The sequence below is a fragment of the Ambystoma mexicanum genome, chromosome 14 (genome assembly GCF_040938575.1).
Source record: "Ambystoma mexicanum isolate Mex_15411 chromosome 14, UKY_AmexF1_1, whole genome shotgun sequence".
Classification (NCBI taxonomy): Eukaryota; Metazoa; Chordata; class Amphibia; order Caudata; family Ambystomatidae; genus Ambystoma; species Ambystoma mexicanum.
The window spans coordinates 197645046-197665112 of record NC_090940.1 but is presented as its reverse complement, the minus strand read 5'-3'; the positions used below and the strand labels follow the sequence as shown (position 1 = coordinate 197665112).

The following is a 20067-nucleotide window of genomic DNA, read 5'->3' as shown; positions in this document are numbered from 1 at the left end:
TGGGAGAAGAGGGGGCATCTCCTTCCCCGTAGACTATTTCAAATTTGTCAGCGCGCACAAATTTTGACCTTTTCTCTACAGAAAGATGAATGCTTTCTTAATAACTAGTTCATTTTTTAACATCTTTCCCCAAATGTCCAGTCTGGGGGTGCCTGGGACAAAATGTTTGTTTGAAAAATATCAGCCAAATCCGTCATACAAGTGAAAAGGTATTAGCAGTGGAATTTTCTGCTTTCCTATGGATCCAGGCAATTACCTTAACTATAGTGCGGCGATCGCCGGACTGTAATATATATATATATTATGCCTTTGTGGTAGCGCAAGGCATAGTTAAGCTTAAGATGAAGCCTCTATGGTGTTTAAGAAAATTGCTTTTCTCAATAACGTTTAAATGCTTGTATGAAACAAAATCTGAAAATATTCCACAGTAATATTTCTAGGCAGGCGCCTGTGCGTGCAACATTTCAGAATTGTACATTGTCTTCCAAGTACAACAAATATTCACTTTGATTGTATTTTGAACAGTTTTTAACATATTAGTTTTTCCTATAGGAAAACCCTATTTTTTTGGCTCTACTATCTCAGGATTGGCTTCTTCGCTTTTCACAATTATTTGCAGGGCCCTGGAAATCTGGAATTGGTGCACTGAAAAAGAATTTTGAAAATCGCCAATTTTCAGATACTAACGTTTGACATGTATCTATATTTGATGCATGCGCAGAATGAATGCGCAGCTTTCACAGGATCCGAACACAGAGCGTATGATTTTTACAGTTCGTACATTACACAGTTAACATCTCCAACAAATCACTTCAAAAGCAAGTCACAGCTGACTTTTGATGTCAGTTTTAAGGTGATGGAATGAATGTACATTTTTCACACAAACACTAGCAAGAGGAGTATGAGTTTCACAGTCCGTACATTATGCAGTTTACATCTGAAAACATCAAAGTAAGGGCAGATATTACACACGTGCCTATTGCACATAACGTATGGACGCATGCTTTCACATGCACCTATGGCACATGCTCTTATGATACATGCTTCAACCACACGCTACTATCACACCCACACTTACTGCACACTCTAATGACACACTCCTGTGACACATGCTCCTATGACACGCACTGTGACCAGCAGTCCTTCAACACACATTCCTATGATAGATGTTCCTGTGACATGTGCGCCTACTACACATGCGCCTATTGTAAATAACATGTGGATGTACGACATGGGCTCTTCCACATGTGCTCTTTCGGCACATGATCCTACGACACGTGCTGATATAGTATGCGCTCCTACCACACAAACTCCTTTAATATATGTTCCTATGACACGCAGTGGTCGAAGTGAGCAGGAGTGGTGCTCCTCTACTTTTTAAAATTGAGTTCAACTGTTCCTATACTTTTATTTTAAAAAGAAACTGTTCCCGAATGGTTTCGTTTTAAAATAAAAGTGTAGTAAGCAGTTGAAACTTGCACTTTCAATGCACTGCACTGAACGTTCCCTAAAACACCAGGTACATGTGTTTGGGGGTTTGTATTGTGTATGGGGATTGCATGGTGACAGGGTTTGTGGAGGGTGGGAGCGGGCAAGTAGCGAACATAGTTCCACTACTTCTTTTCGTACACTTCAACCACTGATGACCCGTGCATCTACTATCCTTAGAAGTGACATTAAAAACAGTGAGAAATATCTTTATATGCATCAAGTTCTAAAGGTGTGTAGACTGTTTCTCCCTATTCAGCAGAAAAGTTCTATTCTGTTTGCGGTCCAATCTATACATTATTACACTATATTTCAAGTGCTTTGGACACGTTTGTGTACTTCTGATCTTCACCCAGTGTTGTAAAATTCAGAACTGATAATCTGATATCTGTGTCGCATGTGCCAGTGAAGCTGAACCACAACCCCGCCCTAAAGAACTATGGTCATTCATGATTTACCAATTATCGTAATTGGGATATCCTCTAGATTATGTTTGCACATAATATTTATTCAGCATTTTGAATGTGTGTGGTATGTGGGTATATGACAATTCACTTTCTTTTTTTTCTTTTTCGTAGAACGTGAGTTTTCTGGGAAAGTTGTATGGGTCACAGGAGCATCAAGTGGAATCGGAGAAGAGTTAGCCTATCGGCTTGCAAAGCTTGGAGCATCTGTTGTGCTATCAGCAAGAAGAGAGAATGAACTACAAAGGGTGAAGAAAAAATGTCTTGGTATGTAGATGTTGAATAATTGCAGTTTTATTCGTTTTAGCTTGACTCCACTATTTAATTTAAATAATTTTTTAGATCTCATGAAAACTGAATGTAGAATTAAAAACTGCAAATTGGTTGACATTGACACAAAGACACCGATCATTTCAAAGATTAAATATTTGAATTCAGTGATTTCTCACCTAGATTATCTTCCTTTAATCTATGCAAGTGCACACAATGCAATCCCGGTGATGACTTTATTTAGTGATTGTGTTAATAGGACACTGGAAGAACTATTGAATATGTGTACATTTTTGGATATTTCTAAACCGTAGACAACTGTAAGAAATAATAGTTTTCTATAAACAAAAATCTCTAAGCATGGACTGAAATATAGCTTGGTGCTGGCCTCTTGTTCTACAAGCAAAACACATATGTATTTGGCTTTAGAACAGTATCAGTTAATCATTTCAGACATGGCTCAGTTTACAGTTTGCTCTCATCTCAGAAAGAGACCCCGCCCACCCCCCTCCCAACTGTATCCTGTAGCCAGGAAATTCCTCTAGATGAAAGAGAGTATTTTGCCTCAGGGCAGGAATAAAGCAAAAATGTTAAGGGTGGAGACCTCTTCCCCCTTTGTCCACCACAGCTACTGATTCCCATATTGCCTGTCAAAATGGAGAGGTACTGACCTCAAAATTGGAAGGTGTGTGATTGGGCATGGGGATACAAATTTGTCACAGAACGTTTCTGGGTATTCTGGATTACACGTTTATTTCTCTGGTGTGTTCAGCTAGACCATGTTTTTGCTATGTGGTTTTTGAACTGTGCTGCCCTATGTTTTCTTTGCCATACTCTGTCCTGCTTTCAAACGCTGTGTTTGGATATCTATATAAATTTATGTTACGCTAGGCCATGTCATTTTTAACCTGCTGGGACATTACACAGTGTTGGTCGGTTATGATCTATGCGTTTTTGTTCCCAAATGTATCTTTGCCAATAATGTCAACATGAAGTCATTTTTTTATTTGTAAGGAAGGTATGTTATCAACCGTAAGACCGACACAAGTGACCACAGTTCAAGGGTGTTTATTGAACTTATACAAGGGTGTGATAAACGCCTATCTCAACCTAAATCTACAAATGGGAGCAAACTACGACCATCAAATAATAATAATGCAGTCCTATTGTAGTCTTGTCAAAATAAAAGGGCCTATACTATCGTTACCACTAATTTACAAATAATGTGGGGCAATGTTCATGAAAAAGAAAGAAGAGTTCACAAAATAATAAGGCAGGATGCTCAGGCCGTTGGCCTCTCTTCCCCATGTTTTCAGCACGGGGCAAGGCGGGTCACTCGAGCAGAGCAAACACTCTGGCTTCTGCGACACAAGGATACAGTTCCATTTTCCCAGCTCAGGACCTTCTGTGTCCGAGTCTCTTTACTTCTTGTAAGTCTCTTGACGCAGATGGCCTTCAGTACCTAAAACAACATGCAAACGTTCTTTTCCTTTTTCCGGTATTAAATTTGGGTGTTCACCTTGGATCCCCCTCTTCTGGGCTCAGATCCCTTTCTTTCATTCAATGAGTCTCCCTCAGCCGGGCTCGGACCAATTGTGACGTACATTAAACTATCGAAGACTTTTGAATGTGCACAAGGTTTGCCCAACCACTTCGATCTCAATATTTCTTTCTTACACTCAGCATCCCTTGGATACCTAACAGAGACTTTTGAAGGAGCACCCACATAGCGCCGGACCACTCTGTGTATGCTATCTTTTCTTGGCCTCCCAAAGTTCAATTATGAAGGTCAACTACTCCTTTGGCTTCTAATTGTATTCGCGTTGCTCATCCCAAACGCCTCACACACTGTTCTCTTTAGACAATGTTGCTGCTTGAAACCTTGGTTCAAAACCCAAGCTGGTTTGGCATCAGTCTCTTCGATTCACCTGCTGTGCTGTCTTTTTGGACGCCACTTTGTTTAGGAGACAAGGACAGTACCACGGTGGGAATCGCTCCTCCCCGCCTTGGTTATCGGCGCGTAAGAGCCACTGGGTATCTAAGATACTGTGCAGGTTTGATCAGCCTTAGTTCCTGGTGTTTGGTTTCTTACTTTCCAAGGCTCACAAAAGTAACAGTCTTTACAGGTCAAGGGTACTTCCCTCCTTGAAACCCTCTCTGGTCTCGCCGTCTTTCTTCTTGTTTTAAACTGCCACCTTGGAACTGCTGTTTCCTTGTGTGTTTTGCCTCGCTCAGAGTGTGCTTTCGTGTGCCACCTTTTGTCCGTGTGGGGTGAAGTGTGATGGAAGTCAAGTGTGTGTAATGATCCGTAATTGCCTGACCTTGCATGACCATAGTGTTGGAACATGTCAGGTATATGGCTTTGGTGTTAGTCTGTTGTTGCTCACTTTGAACTGTCCGTGAGAAAGTGTTTGTGTCTGGAAAGGGGCAGGGGGTTGAATTCCTAGGTATCCTACCTGGTAGGTTGGGGGGGGGAATGTGTTACAAGGAAGGGGATACTGCGTCTCATCATCCAGTGTCTCACTTCCACTCCCGAACACCCCTCATCCAGGTGATCCTCCCGCACTGGTCCGTGCCCTGGCCACCTGGATGATGGATCCCTGCAGATTAGTGGGTGAGGCGCCTTCAGGTTTCTTACATAATGCACATCTTGCTTTTTGGCTTTCATGGAGAAGTCTGGCATCAACAACTAACTGCGAATTCAAGCTAGTAACCAAATTGCATCTTTCCATTTTAACTGAGTTTTGCTCCTTTTTCATGTTTTATTAGGTTACTAGCTGTATCTGCCATATGATTCGCTGATAAAACGTTCTCTCTTCGTGGTATAAGCATAAATCATGCAGCTGCACTGTTTTATAATTTAATAAAAGCAGTACAGCCCCCCCCCCCACCCCCGTGGCGCCAATGTTTAGGTACATTCAGAGCCAAAACCTTTTTCACTTTACCTGTAAGTAAAATGGAAGTAATATGACTGAATTGTCTGTGGATAAGAGCCTGTTTTTTCTAAAAGAACGAAAGAGCCAGCAGGCCGCCTCTGCTGCTATATTCTACTTTCTGCAAAACTGAAATGTTGCACGCATATATTACAGCACTGAAGTGCTGTATTCAAGCCAGAGCTTCACACAGGCCCAGAACAATGACTGATCCCTAATATATTTCTGTTTATTCAAGTTTTGAACTGCACTTCCAAAGATGGACTAAAAGCATCCAGCAAAGTCAGTTTGGTGAGGACCAGCAATGAAAATTTGGCGATGGGCGTACAATGATTATTATTTTTTCCACTAGCCAAGCGTTGTAACGGGGGCCAACAACCGTAGACGTCAGAACTCCCCTTTCACGGATTGAGAAATCTGCATTTGGATTATTTGTCACCGGGAAATTAAATATATTACCATCAACACCCTCCACATACCTGAACCCTCACTCGCCTTCCTAACCTTCTTTCACACCTCCTTTCCAGGCTGATTTCGGCAAACCTACTAGCACTTGACCGACCCTCAGGTTTGCCTGGAGACCCTTGCCCACTGCCCCTTCTAAAAAAGATCCTTACCTCCACCTGTGCTGGCAGTGTAGCCTGCTACATCTAATCTATCTAACAATATAATAAAAGGGAAGATGTATGTTTTTCTGATGCAGCAGCTTCACCTGTTGTCACAGCTAGAGGGAAGTTGACTTAGGATACACAGAGACCATGCCAATTCGTGTAGCTTTGCCTGTTGTCACCGCTAGAGGGAGCTGATGCCTTTGGATATGTAGTGGTCGAACTGTGTCTGTGAAAACCTGCCGTTTGGCCCATGTACGCAGGCTCTTAAACTAGTTGTAAATACCTTTTGACAGAGGCATTCAAAACCTCTCATGGAATACTTTCTAAAAAATAATCTAGCCTCTACCCAGTCTCCCTATCAATCTACCGGCCAATCTCCAATACCTGCTTCGATGCCAAGCTGTTTGACCGCGCGGCATATAAGCAACCTGTCCGACCCCTCTGTGGAACGGAATCTTCTCTGGTCTCCATTTGGGACAACCGAAAAAGGGCTGCCGACTCAGAAGGGTGTGCCGCACTCATCTGCCTGGATCTATCCACGGCTTTTGATACAAAATTGACCTCCCAATATTGAGGAACAGGCTCCTCACCCTAGACCTCAAAGACTCTGCCCTTAATTGGGTCACCTCCTTTATTACCAGTCGCTCACAAATCGTTCTCTTTCCCTGTTTCTCCTCCGCCCCCCACCCAGTCACAATGTGTGGCAAGGAGCCTCCCTTTCCCGACTCCTTTTTAACCTCTATTTAAGCCTCCTGCCAGCTCTCGTCTGCTCACACAACCTTACCTGATACAGCTACGCAGACGATAAGCAGATCATTTTCAAAATCCCCACGATCCAAGCCTCCCGACCTTGCCTCTTGTCTCTCGGACATCGACCATTGAATGATTAACAACCACCTAATCCTTATCCCGACAAATCAGAGGTCCTAATATGTGGCTAAACTAATTGCCCCAACCCTTACCATGGTTAGCTGCCCTTGGTGCAATGCCTGCCGCAGCCGCCTTCTCCGTCAAAACGTTTTGATGGATGCAGTCCTATCCCTTTCCAAGAACAACTCTGTATCCAGACCCTGCCACTTCCACCTACGCAAAAGGAATCTTTCCTTACCTCTTTTACCCTCAAAATCTCTGCAATAGTGGTCAGTATCTCCTGCCTATACTATGCCAACTCAGGAAACGTCAACAAATCCAAAACGCAGCAGCCAGACTGCTGCTTGCCCTCTCGCCCAGAGAACACATCACCCCCGCAATCAGAATTTTGCACTGGCTCCCAGTTAGCCCAAGTGCCACCTTCAAAGCCATGTGCATCACACACCGAGCCCTCCATAATACGGGACCGAGTTCCTTCAGAAAAATAATCATCCACTATTAGCCCCCCAGAAACCTCAGATCTGGCTCATCCCCCCCTCCTCCTCCTCCTGGCTGGCTCAGCCTTCCTCCTGGCTATTCCACACCACCACTCCAGCAGAATTGGCGGCTCGACTTTCTCTATCCTACCGCCTGGCGCCCACTATCAGGAACACTCTTCCTCTGCGACACTGAAAACTACCTCTCCTTCAAGAAAGCCCTAAAAACCTGGCTATTTACTACATTATCCTGAAACCCCCCCCTAAAACTTCAAATACAGAGTATATGAACAGTCTCTGGAGGCACTGCCGGCTGCGTTCGTGGCATCACCTGCCTCCAAACACCTGACGGTGCTGACTGTGTTTGTGGAGGCCCGATCCACATGCACTATCATACACCTATCAGACCCTGCTTTCCCTCAAGAGCCACTAGCTGAATCACAGCATTCATAAATGTAATGTCACAGGATTGATGAATGAATGCACCAGGCATGTACAGAAAACAGACAAATTGCAACAATAGGGGTAGAATAACAGTGGTGTGATAAACCATCGCAATCGCACAGATTTGGATACACTGTGGGGAATTATGCAACACCACTGTGGGGCAATCAAGAACCTATTAGCTGTGCCAATTGTACACAGTTGTGTTGCTTCTAGCAGTGTCTTTTATTCAGTTGTTGATTGCAGCGATGTCTGTCGTGTGAGAAGATAGTAAGGGGAGTCCCACTAGGTATTCAGAGTCCTGACAAAGCCAGGACTCCATGCACCCTGGTGGGCAGCACCCCTGGGAAACGCTCTCGGGGAATAAAATCGGGATGAAGATGCTGCAGTATTGAAGAATGGATGAATTCCAAATGCAGGTCCGGTGAGTAATCTTTAAAGGAACAATAGACCACATTCTTATTAAAGGATCAAAGGTAGTAAGAAGGCTGGAGGTAGGAATCCAATGTAGGTAAGTAGACTTGGAGGCAGCTATTCAATGAAGGCCGGCAGTATTGAGGCTGTAATAAATGAAGGCAAGTAGATTTGGAGGCAGGGCTGTGGATGCGAGGAATAAAGGTAGAAGCAAGGCGGAAGGCAGATGGGAGAGCCGGGTGCACAAGGAGTGAGAAAAAAAAAGAAGTCGGAACGTAGCAAGTCAAAGGTAACGTGAAAGAGTGGGGAACGAAAAGGGAAGAAAAAAGGATGGAACTGCGTTTACTGGAGTCAGCCAGGATCTCTACTGCATCACGCAGCAAAACGGAGGAATAGAAACGGAGCAAAGTGTAGATAAGAGAAAGCAAGGGAACGAGTTAGAATGACGAGAAATAGAAGACTAAAGGGTCGAGGAAAGGAAAAAAATTAACACTAGACTCAAAACCAGAGAAGCCGGTCACAGATAGAAGTGCACAGAAGAACAGAAAGTCTGTTGGAATAGTAGTTTGCACAAAGGAGCACAGTAGCGACACACCAAACTCCCCAAATCCCTGGCATAAGAAGAATGTAGCCGGAAGGTGCTAACGCGCCATTTTAGAAAGGACTAGACTGCTGCTTACCAATGTGGATGGCATTAAAGAGACACCATTTTGGAGTGTCTCTGGAATGCACAGTATGTTATTTCTTTCATTTATACCACAAGGATTGTGATGTTTTCCTAACCGAACCACCTCTGCATCGCACTGGAAGAAAAGGGGTGGGAGGATAGGCAGGTATTGCGCATATATGACCCAAGGATGGGCAACCCTTGGTAAAGATACCCCTTTAAAATGATCAGTAAGCATTTGATATCTGGGTAGATACACCACGCGACATGCCTAGAAGAATCTGGAAGCACAACCTGTGCGCCTCCTGTGGCAAATAGTGAGAGCATAAACTGTCGCTGCTGCTACCCATTTTTACCAGAGCCGCAAGAATTGACAGAAGAAGCCAAGTACCTGAGCGCGCACCCTAACAGCAAAGCGCCATCAATGGCAGCAGGGTATGTATAATACAGCACTCCACTATCCGCACACATTAGTATACAGAAAAGACTGACCGAATGTGCTCGTGCTGTTCGCATAATTCTCTGCCTACTTACACCAGACTACGCCTCAGCACCTCTGAAAGCAGAATGCAGTGCAGACCTAATACAAATTGGGGGAATGCTGAACACATAGCAAGTCTCTAGCACTGACACCTCCCCTACTCCCCTCGGCACCCATCGACATGCCTGAAAGCATGGGTTGTTTCTCCTGTCCAGTCGTACACACATGCATCCTAATCATTCTCCTTGACCTCCAAGACTCTGGATAGGTCCTCTGAGGGCTTTCTCACTAACAGCGCATTGAGACTTTAATAATGGTAAAAGATGCTATACCAATGACAAGTACAATGCGATGTCCACATGGTTTCTCATGAATCTAGTTGCTCAGATGTGTGTCTGTACATCTTCTGAATTGCTATTAAGAACTGTCTGTGGGGAGTTTTTATTTTATCGGATGCACCCCATTATTAAAACCAATATATTTCAACTGGATACAGTAGAAACAAGTTCCCAGGTGTCTATTGGAAGTTATTTAGCATGAGCTACTGTGAAGGCATCACGAAACAGCGACACAGACAACAGATTCAAAGTTCAAACAAAAATAATGTATTAACTCTGGATGGTAGAAGGCCTAACTTGTCCCTGTGCTTAGGTGCGATTTCCCTACCTGAACAAAACTAAGGAAAGTCTGAGTGAAAGAGTTCAACTTAGTCTGTCTGTGTCCAAAACCTATGCTTGCCCTCACAACTAAAGCCAAACAATGTGTAGAGATGTCAATAATCAAAGAAATAGTGATCAACTCAAAGTTCTGAGCTTCTTCTAGCTCGCAGCTCCCCTTCCCCAAGATCAAGAAAGTTCCATAAAAGTCTCAAGATTACCTTTCCCAAATTCAAGGCAACACAGATCCAGTTTCCCTTCCCCAAGTTTAAGGCAATGCAATTCAAAAGAAGAGGGATCTTGAGGCTCTGTCCTCAAGACCGACTTTGTAGTTCGCCAAGTCTCAGCGTTCCTTTCCCCAAGACTTCAACATAGCAATTGAGATTTGTTAGTCTTTTAAAGTTCAACACAACTCCAGGCCAACTTGACCCTCCTTCTGGTTTAAATCACTAGCTCACTTACAGTGCTCCTTCTTTTTATATTTCACAGTGTATTTGGATTTCACAATTCAGGGCTCTCTGGTCTAGGCACAGTTGTCGGATCACATGGTCCACCCATCACAGGTTACACAACCAGGAACACTGGGCTCTTCAGCACACACAGGTTCTTCTCTACTTGCTCCTGAGCCCCCATTCACCTTTACTTTGCCTCCTGTTGTCGGCCTCTTGACTTTATGCAAAGGTGCACGCTCTCATGGCATCTTCATGTTAGCCTCTTAGCTTTGCCAATATATGTCACACACCTTGTCAGTCTTGAATCTTGCTGCAATGTATTGGTTCTTAAATGTCCCATTTGAGGTGGTTTTCTGTATTCCCCAACTTTTTGTCACACGCTTTCGCACTGGTGCACTTTTCCATGAGTTGCTTTCAAAAAGGGCACTTCCGCTTTTAGTTTTTCTCAATTATTTGTTTTGCTGTGAACTTTTATTCAATTCAATGAATGTAATTTTGCTTTGTTTCAAAATGTAATTCATTGTGGTTTTCAATGTGCATAATTTAACTGTTGTTCGAGTTTTCATTCAGTTCGGAATTCAATATTGGGCATACAGCGCTTTAGCACTCACACATAGCCCCTAGCAGCGCCCCCGGCTTTGACACCTTTCCATTCACCGGCATTCAACGTTTCTCCTCCGGTGGCTACGCGGCTTCAACAGTTCTGCTTTGCGAGCGGGTCGACCTCTGTTATCCCCGCTCATCTCCCGGGTTCTTCACAGCACACGCCATGAGCTCTGCAACCCGACTGCATGGACACGGACAGTTCCCCTGCTCTCCTTCTTTGCTCGCAAGTTCGGATGCATTCATTAGGCAACGGAGGCTTCCCCACCTGTCGGCCCGACTTGCCTTGGACTCCACAGGTTATCTGAGGCATCGGTCGGCATCTTGGCTTCCTTTCAGATCCCACATGGCTGTCTCCTCATGACACGGGTTCTCTGCTGGTCTCTCCCATATAAACCTCCCTGCTGCTCGTCCTATTGCTGTTCTCCGGCTCTCTCTTTATACACCTGCAACCACTTGACAGGTTAGGTTGCAGGTGTGGTCCTCCATTAGTCTTGCATGCCCATAAATAAAGGGACATGCCTGATCCTCAGTACGCTGCAGGCATCTTCCTCTCCCAGTACCAGAGTGGTAAAATTAAGGTTTAGTGGTCACTACTCTGTCTCCTCTTCCTTGTCCCAGTGCTTGGACCCTCAGACTGGAAAGGGGCACTTGGCTAGAAGACAGTAGCAAACAGCCATATGGACCAGCGGGGGTGGGGGAGGTGTCAGAGCAAGTTGGGGGTCTCTTTCTAGAGATGCATAGAGCAGCATTGGTCGGCCCACACACTGCTAAGAATGCTAAGGAGAGGGTGATTGGAGTGGTTCCTGCACCCGGTCCCTCTGGGCCAGGAAATCCGGCCAAAAAATGGACGGGCGGGGGTTGTGGACGTATCTGCTTACAAATATAGGATCTCCTGCCTCAGCAAGGAAGAAGCGCTGTCAGGGGTGACCAGAAGAGGAGTCTTTGACAGAAGCCTTGGGGTGGAAACTGGGGTGATAGTAGGACCAACAGAACAGTGGCAATGGGGGACTAACCCCTGAATCCCCTCTGGTTACCCTAATGTCGACAAACAAAGCCAAAAGACATGCTGCGCACCCCCAGGCACTCGAAAAAGGGCCCGGAGGGTCAACTGCAGAAGCTGTGGAGGAAGAGTGAAGGGTATGCGACTGGTGAACAGGATACGCTAGTGGAGGCTGACCTGGGGAAAGGTGGCATACATCTCCCCCGAGGGACCATGGAATAACTAAAGAGGACTTCCGGCAGTGCTTCCAGGAGTTTAGTGAAATAATTACTGAAACGCTGCAGTCCCAACTAAGTATTTTCTCAACAGAGCTAACCCAGTCCCTTCAAAAGGTAATGAATGATGCTGCGGCTTTGGGAGAAAGAACTGATGCAGCAGAAAATGCACTCCAAGAATTGGCCAACGACAACAGGAAGATGGATGTTCTGGTAGAGCAGCTTCCAAGAGTAACTCAGAACTGCAAAGCAACGACCTAGAGAACCCGTTGAAGATGGTCTAACATACGAATTAAGGGCCTATCAGAAGGAGTGTCTGATAAGGACCTACGAGAGACAACCCAGTGGATTGTTTTGCAGAACTACTTGAAAAGAATAATTTGTCGACATCCAACTTGATCAAGTGGGGTGTTGGAAAGGAAAACCAGGTGGCAGGCCAAGAGATCTGGTGGTGTTGGTTCAGCAATATTGCCAAAAGGAGAGTATACTATTGGCCGGCAGGCGGGCCACCCGGATTAGGTTTAATGGGTCAGAGAGTCAGCTGTTCCAGGATTTTGCGCAGTCAACCTTGGTCAAGAAAGGCTCAGGTAAAATATAAATGGACCTTCCTCTTCGGTTTGCTGTTCTCCTGGGAAGGGAGGCAATGTAAGATTATCTCGTGTGAGGAAGTGTCACACTCACCTGGTCTCCGCGGGGGTGTTGGGGCAGTTTTGAAGCCCTCCCTTGACTTGACTCCTCGGAATCGCCTTCCCCTACGGATAGTGGTTGGACCTGCGGCTCGGGAGATGGGTGTTGCCCCTGAATGAAGAGGAGAGGCAATGAAAATGGAGTGGGGAAATCGTGACTTGCCCAACCATTTTGTGCCAAAATACGGTGTGCAAGCGCTTTTCCCCATATAAGCTCATCTGTAGTTTTGCAATGTTGAGCTACCCGTCCTGCTTATCCTAGCAGGGGTGCGTAGAACAGTCCAAATTACTTCACTGGTCTGTGGGAGTGTTGATCCAGACCAGCTGCGACCAATCCACTTAGAAGGTGGTAAGTCTTTTGTTATGAATATTGTTCGATTAGACTGTCTGTATTTCGTCTAATAATTATTCTTGTAATGTCTCATTCCATTTCCATAGGTACGGAGAAGTAAATCGGGACCGAAGAGAGGCCGGAAGACATTAGAGGCTGATGGAGTTTCAACAGTGACAGGTAAATTGGTCTTTATAAGGGAACTCTAGTCTCTTGTATGATGCGGCCGTGCGTTCGATATGCATATGAGTTCTAACCTGTTGTGTTCTTATTTCCTCGTAGGTGCAGGCCGACTATGAAGAATGGTGTCCGGATCCTCAATGAAGATTCACGGTTGCAGGATAAAGACTCCGACGCTGACCGTGATGGAATGCTGGTGAGATAGAGTCCGGTTCCGGCCGCGATGAGTTGCAGGTAAGAAGCGCACTCAGCGATGTAGCGGCTGGGAGCAGGTAAGATGCACGCCCAGTGATGTAGCAGCTGGCAGCAGGTAAGATGCGCACCCAGCGATGTAGCGGCTGGCAGCAGGTAAGGAGTGCCCTCAGCGATGGAGTAGTTTGGGTGAAAGGCGCGCACAGAGATGTAGCAGAAGACTGCAGGTAGGAGCGCTCACGGGAATATCTTCAGGATGGGGCTGCAGGAATCCAGTGATGCGCAGGTAAGCACAGCGGAGAACTTGGGCTGCCAAAAGCAGAATAACGCGAAGCGAAGGCACGTGGATGGGCTGGCCTTATATAGGCTGGCTCAGACCCCTCCCTTTAGCCCCGCCTACTGACTCCACCTTGCCCTTCTTTGGGACTGTAGCACGTGCCTTCCAGTTCTGTTCTATGGCCACGCCCGGCCCAGCTGCACACGCCCTTGGCACAGAGCACACTTTTACATGAGCCTGGCGCCAGAGGCGCCAGGACTGGGTCCAATGGGACCCTGGGGATGAGGAAGGACTGGCGCCTTGACTAGTGGCCATGACAGGAAGGCATGAAGATCTTGAAAATTAAGGAGGGGGTGGGGAGCCAATGGCAGGTCCATAGATGGGGGGGTGGGGGGGGGGAAGAACCAGCTAAGAGAAAACTATGGGAGTGGTCGCTGGTACAAGAAAAGGGTCGGAAGAAAAGGGCCCCGGGTGGCCCGGAAAGACTATCTGACAAAGGAGGTGCAGCTGGAGGGATAACTGGGAAGAACGCAGGAGCTCCCCCATGAAACACCAGTCGGAGTAAGGTCGATTACCCAGTGTGGAGGTGTTATGGGAATTCGGGAGGGGGGAGAGACACGGGGACGGTCGGGAGGGAGCGAGACCAGGGTTTGATCATCTTGACGTTTTTATTATGGGTCTAACAGTACCTGCATTAGTTACGTCTGGTTGGTTCCGAAGGCTCAATTCCCAAGGCCGGGTGCTGCGTCTAATGCATTTAAAACATGTAATATCTGTGACTCAAACACTGAGTCTGTTTTGAAATGTATTCTGGGTGTAGCATTGGACATTTTCTCCAAGTCTCAGTGAAGGCTTCATTTTAACCTGAGTTCTCAATACTGTCTGCATTCACTAGAAAACAAGATGTTTTCCTCTATTGTTTTGAGTTTTTGTCTGATAAAGTTGCAGGAGCAGAAAGCTCCCATGAGAAGCAGAATGTGTTTACTTGTTACGGTATTTCTCTGGGCATAACAGCCGCATGCCAGTTGGAGTGCTTCCATGTGAACTTTCTGGAAAAGTACTGTTAAATTGGGGGGCACAGGGTTAGGCTGGTAGAGACAGAGAAAGACCTGAAAACCTCTGCTGGGCTCGATAAGGTAGACTTATCTTGTCCGTGCCCGATGTGAGGGACTTTCTCTTTGCCAACCTGATTTGGGAAGTTGTCCAGTGAAGTTTGTGGCAGGGTTGAAGTGGGGCACAACTATGCCAATGGTGATGTAACCTTTTTTCTAAATCTGCATTTTATTTTGTAATGTTTATTTGAGTTAATAAACGGCCATATAAGTGCCAGTTTTATAATCTAACCGAGAGTCAGTGAATTCTTGCGTTCCAAGTGTACATTGCTTTCCTATTCAGTGTGTTGGGGAAAATAATAAGATTTCTGATGCTTGTTAATCTGCTTAGAATCACACGCTGTGCTTATAGTTAGACATCTAGTGCTAACCGTGGAGTATTGCATCTTATCTTTCGAGTATCGAAAGGGGGGACGTTGATATGGGCGTGCCTGTAACACTATCCCTAACGTGACGTGTACCCAAAATCCCTCACGCGTCGGTCGCTCAGATTGTTTGGTTGCCTTATGCACAGCTCTTAGAAAATATTGCAATATTGAAAGTCAGAAATGACTTTCTGATCCGGGTCTCCTCCCATGCCTCCCCGGTCGAGGGACGTCTACATAACTCCTGCATGCATGGGAGGGGATTGCAACAGACCAGTGAGTGCTCAAAACAATTGCCCACGGTTAATGCATAGAGTTCAGCCGACCACCTCGATTCAGACCTCCGAGATCAAGACGCCTAACACCAGAACATCTGAAGATCCTGCTGCAAGAGGTTGAGATCCTGCAGGAAAAGGGCGCCATCGAAGTCGTCCCTCTTCGGTAAACAAGGGTATTTATTCAGTGTACTTCCTTGTACCCAAAAAGGATCTCACCATGCGCCCTGTGCTAGACTTGCGCCCAGCAAACAAATTTGTCAAACCTCCAAAGTTTCATATGGTTACACTGCAAGAGGTAATTCCTCTGCTAACACAGGGGGATTACATGGCAACATTGGACATGAAAGATGCATACTTTCATATTTCAATGTTGCTGGCACACAGAAAATACCTAAGGTTCATGATAGAGGACAAACACTATCAGTTCAAAGTACTTCCCTTTGGCCCCAAGGGTATTTACAAAGGTACTGGCAGTTGCAGCAGCACATCTACGCAGACAATCCATTCCGGTTTATCCTTACCTCGATGACTGGCTCATAACAGGGGACTCCTATGGAACATGCCTATCGAATACTCAGAAGATGATGGACCTCTTATTCAGTCTGGGATTCTCCATAAACTAGATGAAATCCAGCCTAAACCCCAGTCAAGTCAATCTATTTCTGGCAGCTCTAACTCAGACAGAAGACTGCCTCGTCTTCACCCTCCAACGAGAGGGTTCAAAACATGCCGTTTCAAATCCCTCATTATGTAGTCAGTTGAGTGGTGATGGTACGCAAGGCCATGCCACTGTTCGGACCGATGGCATACTGCATTTATTTGGTTCTTCACGCACGTTTGCGCATGCGTCGCATGCGAGAGTGGCTCAACAGCCAGTGGTGTCAGGCCAGCGGACAATGGGACAATCTAGTGGTTGTCTCGGCAGCCTTCCTTCTCTCTCTGCAGTGGTGGTCGAGAGAAAACCTCGTGAAGGGGAAGTCCTTCACCACCCCCGCAGTAGAAGCCACTCTCATGATGGACGCATCTCTCACAGGGTGGGGGGGGGGTCACCTGCTTCAGCAGACAGCGCACAGCGTTTGGTCCACAGCGGTCGCATCCAACCACATAAATCTGTTGGAGCTGTTAGCCGTATTCAAAGCACTGAAAGTCTTTTAGACACAGTTACAGGGGAAGATGGTCCTGATCCTCACAGACCGCACCACGGCCATGTACTACCTGAACAAACAAGGGGGCACTCACTCTCTGGGGCTGTCCAAACTGTCCCAGACAGAACATTTGGAAATGGGATCTCAAACACAAGATGTTCCTGTTGTCTCAACACATTCCAGGGTAACTCAATTTTCTGGCGGGAATGCTCAGCAGAGACTTCCCACTGCCCTTAGAGTATGAAGGGCGACTACACGAAGACATCGTCTCCAACGTTTTTGCAGAATGGAGGTTCCCAGAGATCAATCTGTTTGCAACTCTGGAGAACGCACAATCCCAAGATTACGCCTTCAGGTACCCTTAGAACTGATCCAAGGGGAACGATCTCTGGATAACATGGTCAGGGAAACAAGTTTACGCCTCCGCCCCCCCCGACTCCCCTACTCAACAAGATTGTGCACAAGATGTACCAGGAACCAGTCACCATGATCTTGGTAGCCCTGATGTGGGCCCGCCAACCCTGGTTCTCTCATCTGATGGAGATGTCTCTCTCTCTCTCTCCTCCAATGAAACTGCCTTGCCCATACAACATGTTGTCTCAGGACAGGAGGGGGGGGGGGTGGGGACACTTCACCCATGCCTGCAAACTCTGAATTTAGCGGCCTACTCCTGAGGTCATAGAGTTCGGGCACCTCCAACTTCCTCAGAGATGCATGGATATACTTAGGGAAGCTAGAAAACCTAACCCCCGATATTGGTACTCCAGTAAATGGAAGAGCTTTGTCATTTGGTGCAATTCCACGAGCATCAATCCAATTGACTGCTCACCTACCCATATTGTGTTGTACCTGACTCGCCAGCCCCTCCATCGGAGCAGGAGCTCACAGGCTTAATCTATGCTGCTGGAGCAGCTACGGTTATCACAGACATCAGAGTGCATAGGTAATGTTAGGGAGAATTCTCTCTTTAGGCTGAATTTCCTAACCTAGTGAGTCCCCCAGCAGCTTTGCTGGATTTCTGGAGTTTGTTTTTTTTCTCCTGCCAAGAGTGAGACTCTTTTTCTCCCACTCTTTGACATGATTTATGATGTTCCTTTCACTGTTAATGTGTTTTATGGGCTATGGGGTCCTTTACTCCATAGGGTCTCATGTGTTTTTAATATGTGTGTTACACAGCACCCTCCGTGCCGTAACACAGGTGTCATAGTGACACCCCACCATAGACTCCATACCCTGGGACTGACTACTGTCTCCCAGGGCATGTAAAGTCACCATTGGCTTTACTAGTCCCAAATTATTAACAGAAACCAGTACAAACCATCATATTGTGGACGTACTGGTCGGGGCAATTCGATTGCCCCAGGGTCTGTTAGACGAGGGGGCACGTCGCCGTCCCACTGATGGAGTTTTGGCTGGTGGCAGTGGATACTACTTTTTATATTCGACCGTGAATATTTCCCTATGGGATTTTCCCATTGTTCGAGGCTACCAACTTTAATTATTTAATTCTCATAGCCTCGAACATACCGCCGGTTTATTTATTTAATATTAATTCACCGGTTGCTATTTTTTGCCAGGACTCGATTCTAAAATGGCGTTTGTGTTCTCTTCTGTGACTCCAACCCAAGTCGAGCCCTTTGTTCCACTTTTTGGCGGGCTTCTCCACAGAAGCTCTGTCTGGGTACCACATGGGGGTATGGGAGGGGGTTTAGGCACCCTGGACTGAGTTACCTTGGTAACTCAAGTCGCACTCTTGTGTGATTGGCCCAAGTGGTGAGCCGGCCGGCTCACTACTTAGCATGTTTGATTGACAGCTAGGCTGAGTGAATGGGGGTATGCTGCATAAAAGCAGGGCTTTTGGGACTGGAACTTCAGAAGTCGCCACAGGACCTGAGAATCCGACGAGGGAGAAGCTGAGCCGACCTACCACGACGACACCACCGGTGGAGCCCTGCGGAACCGACTCACCACTTCCCGACGACAGAGAAGATCTCCCGGCTGGAGAGGCTTCTTCCCCTGACTGGTGGGCACAACCAGTTTACCTTCCTTCTTCGCACCCCAGACCGGTTTGTGGTCGAACTGCCCGTGCCAAGCACCCCGGCAGCCGTATAGCCACTTACCACTGAACCGCGAATCAACGGACCGCGCCTTGTACCTGAGAAACTCCGCGGCTGGTTTCTTCCCTGGCAGTGCAACGGACTCCTGTCTTCCTCCCCGACAAGATCCTCTCTTCCCCCGGACGAAGCACCGACTTGCATCCGCTGCCAGGAACAACTGCCCCCGCTGGAGTGTTCTCACCACTTTAAGGTACCGTGTCCGCCAGGCCTCCCTTTCTAAAGATTGCTACAAGGTAATTATAACCCCTTAACCTTCTGGACTGGGCTGGCCGCCTTGACCCTCTAACTGGTCCCTTTCTTTGATTCAACTCCTTTTTGAACCGTTACAAGACTTTTGTGCACTGCAACCGTGTGACCTTCGTTTTGACCCTCTTAAAGCGGATCCCGCCTACTGACTCTGAATTCATGGTGTTACTTTGCCTTCCTCTCTTGTTGTGTTCGTGAAAAAGTGTTGGGATCTGTTTCAATTTATTCTCTGCTTTTCTCTCCCTTTTTAAAACGAATTATTAGAGTGCCATCTACGTTAAGCGCTCACCGCTGTCTGAAAATAAGTTGGGCTTTACTTAAGACTTGTCTAATATTCTTTTAAGGGAGTGTATATCTTTTAGTGACCGTGTTTTTGAATTGCTTACTAATAGTGCCTGTGTGTTTTTCTAGATGTGGTTTTAAATAAATAATTATATCTCTTTTACACCAAGCCCTGGTCAGTGTTTACTTGTTCTCTTGACCTATTGTGAATACTATGTATACTGCCTAACTCTTCTTGAGGGAAGTCTGACTGCTCAGCCACAGCTACCAAGTGAATCTATGTGGTACAGACTGCTACCAAGTGGGTTTACTGCCAAACACCTGTAGTCCTAAATCTTTTGCAGTGGTCCCAGAGGTTACTGCACAGGTTTCTGCCTAACAGGTAAGCTGCTGTGCACTCTTATGGCATGCTAGCAAGCCCCTCGTCAGCATCCCGATCCGCCTGCGAACCAGTCTAATTTTGACGTTAACGAGAAAATAACATAGTTTGTACTATCCTGCATTATCAGCGTTCTACAACGACTATTTCTTGATGTCTACTCCCATTTCACTGAGGAAGTGCATGCCTGTTCCAAAATGGCCACCGCTTTCTCGGAGTAGACCATCACAGCCTCATCATCATCTTACTGGCTCCGGATTGGCTACTGTGAGCTACTTTGCCAATCGCGCCACGCCGGTAGGCGTGCGCCGGTCTACCGAAGTAAGGCCCGAAAGAAGGCTGCTGTCCTGAGCCGACAGACCCATGCCCGAGACTATACCCAACTTGCAGTGCATCACGAAGTGGCCCCAACATGCATGGATGTATTGTG

At 46.4% G+C, this 20067-nt stretch overlaps 1 protein-coding gene across 2 annotated transcripts in view; it reads left to right on the top strand.

The window, feature by feature from the left end:
- DHRS7 (dehydrogenase/reductase 7) overlaps positions 1–20067 on the top strand; it is a 399399-nt gene that overhangs the window by 37719 nt on the left and 341613 nt on the right. For both annotated transcript variants that reach the window (XM_069638906.1, XM_069638905.1), the window contains exon 2: positions 2067–2219. In XM_069638906.1, the coding sequence (XP_069495007.1) occupies positions 2067–2219 (153 nt within the window). The remainder of the gene's footprint in view (positions 1–2066; positions 2220–20067) is intronic.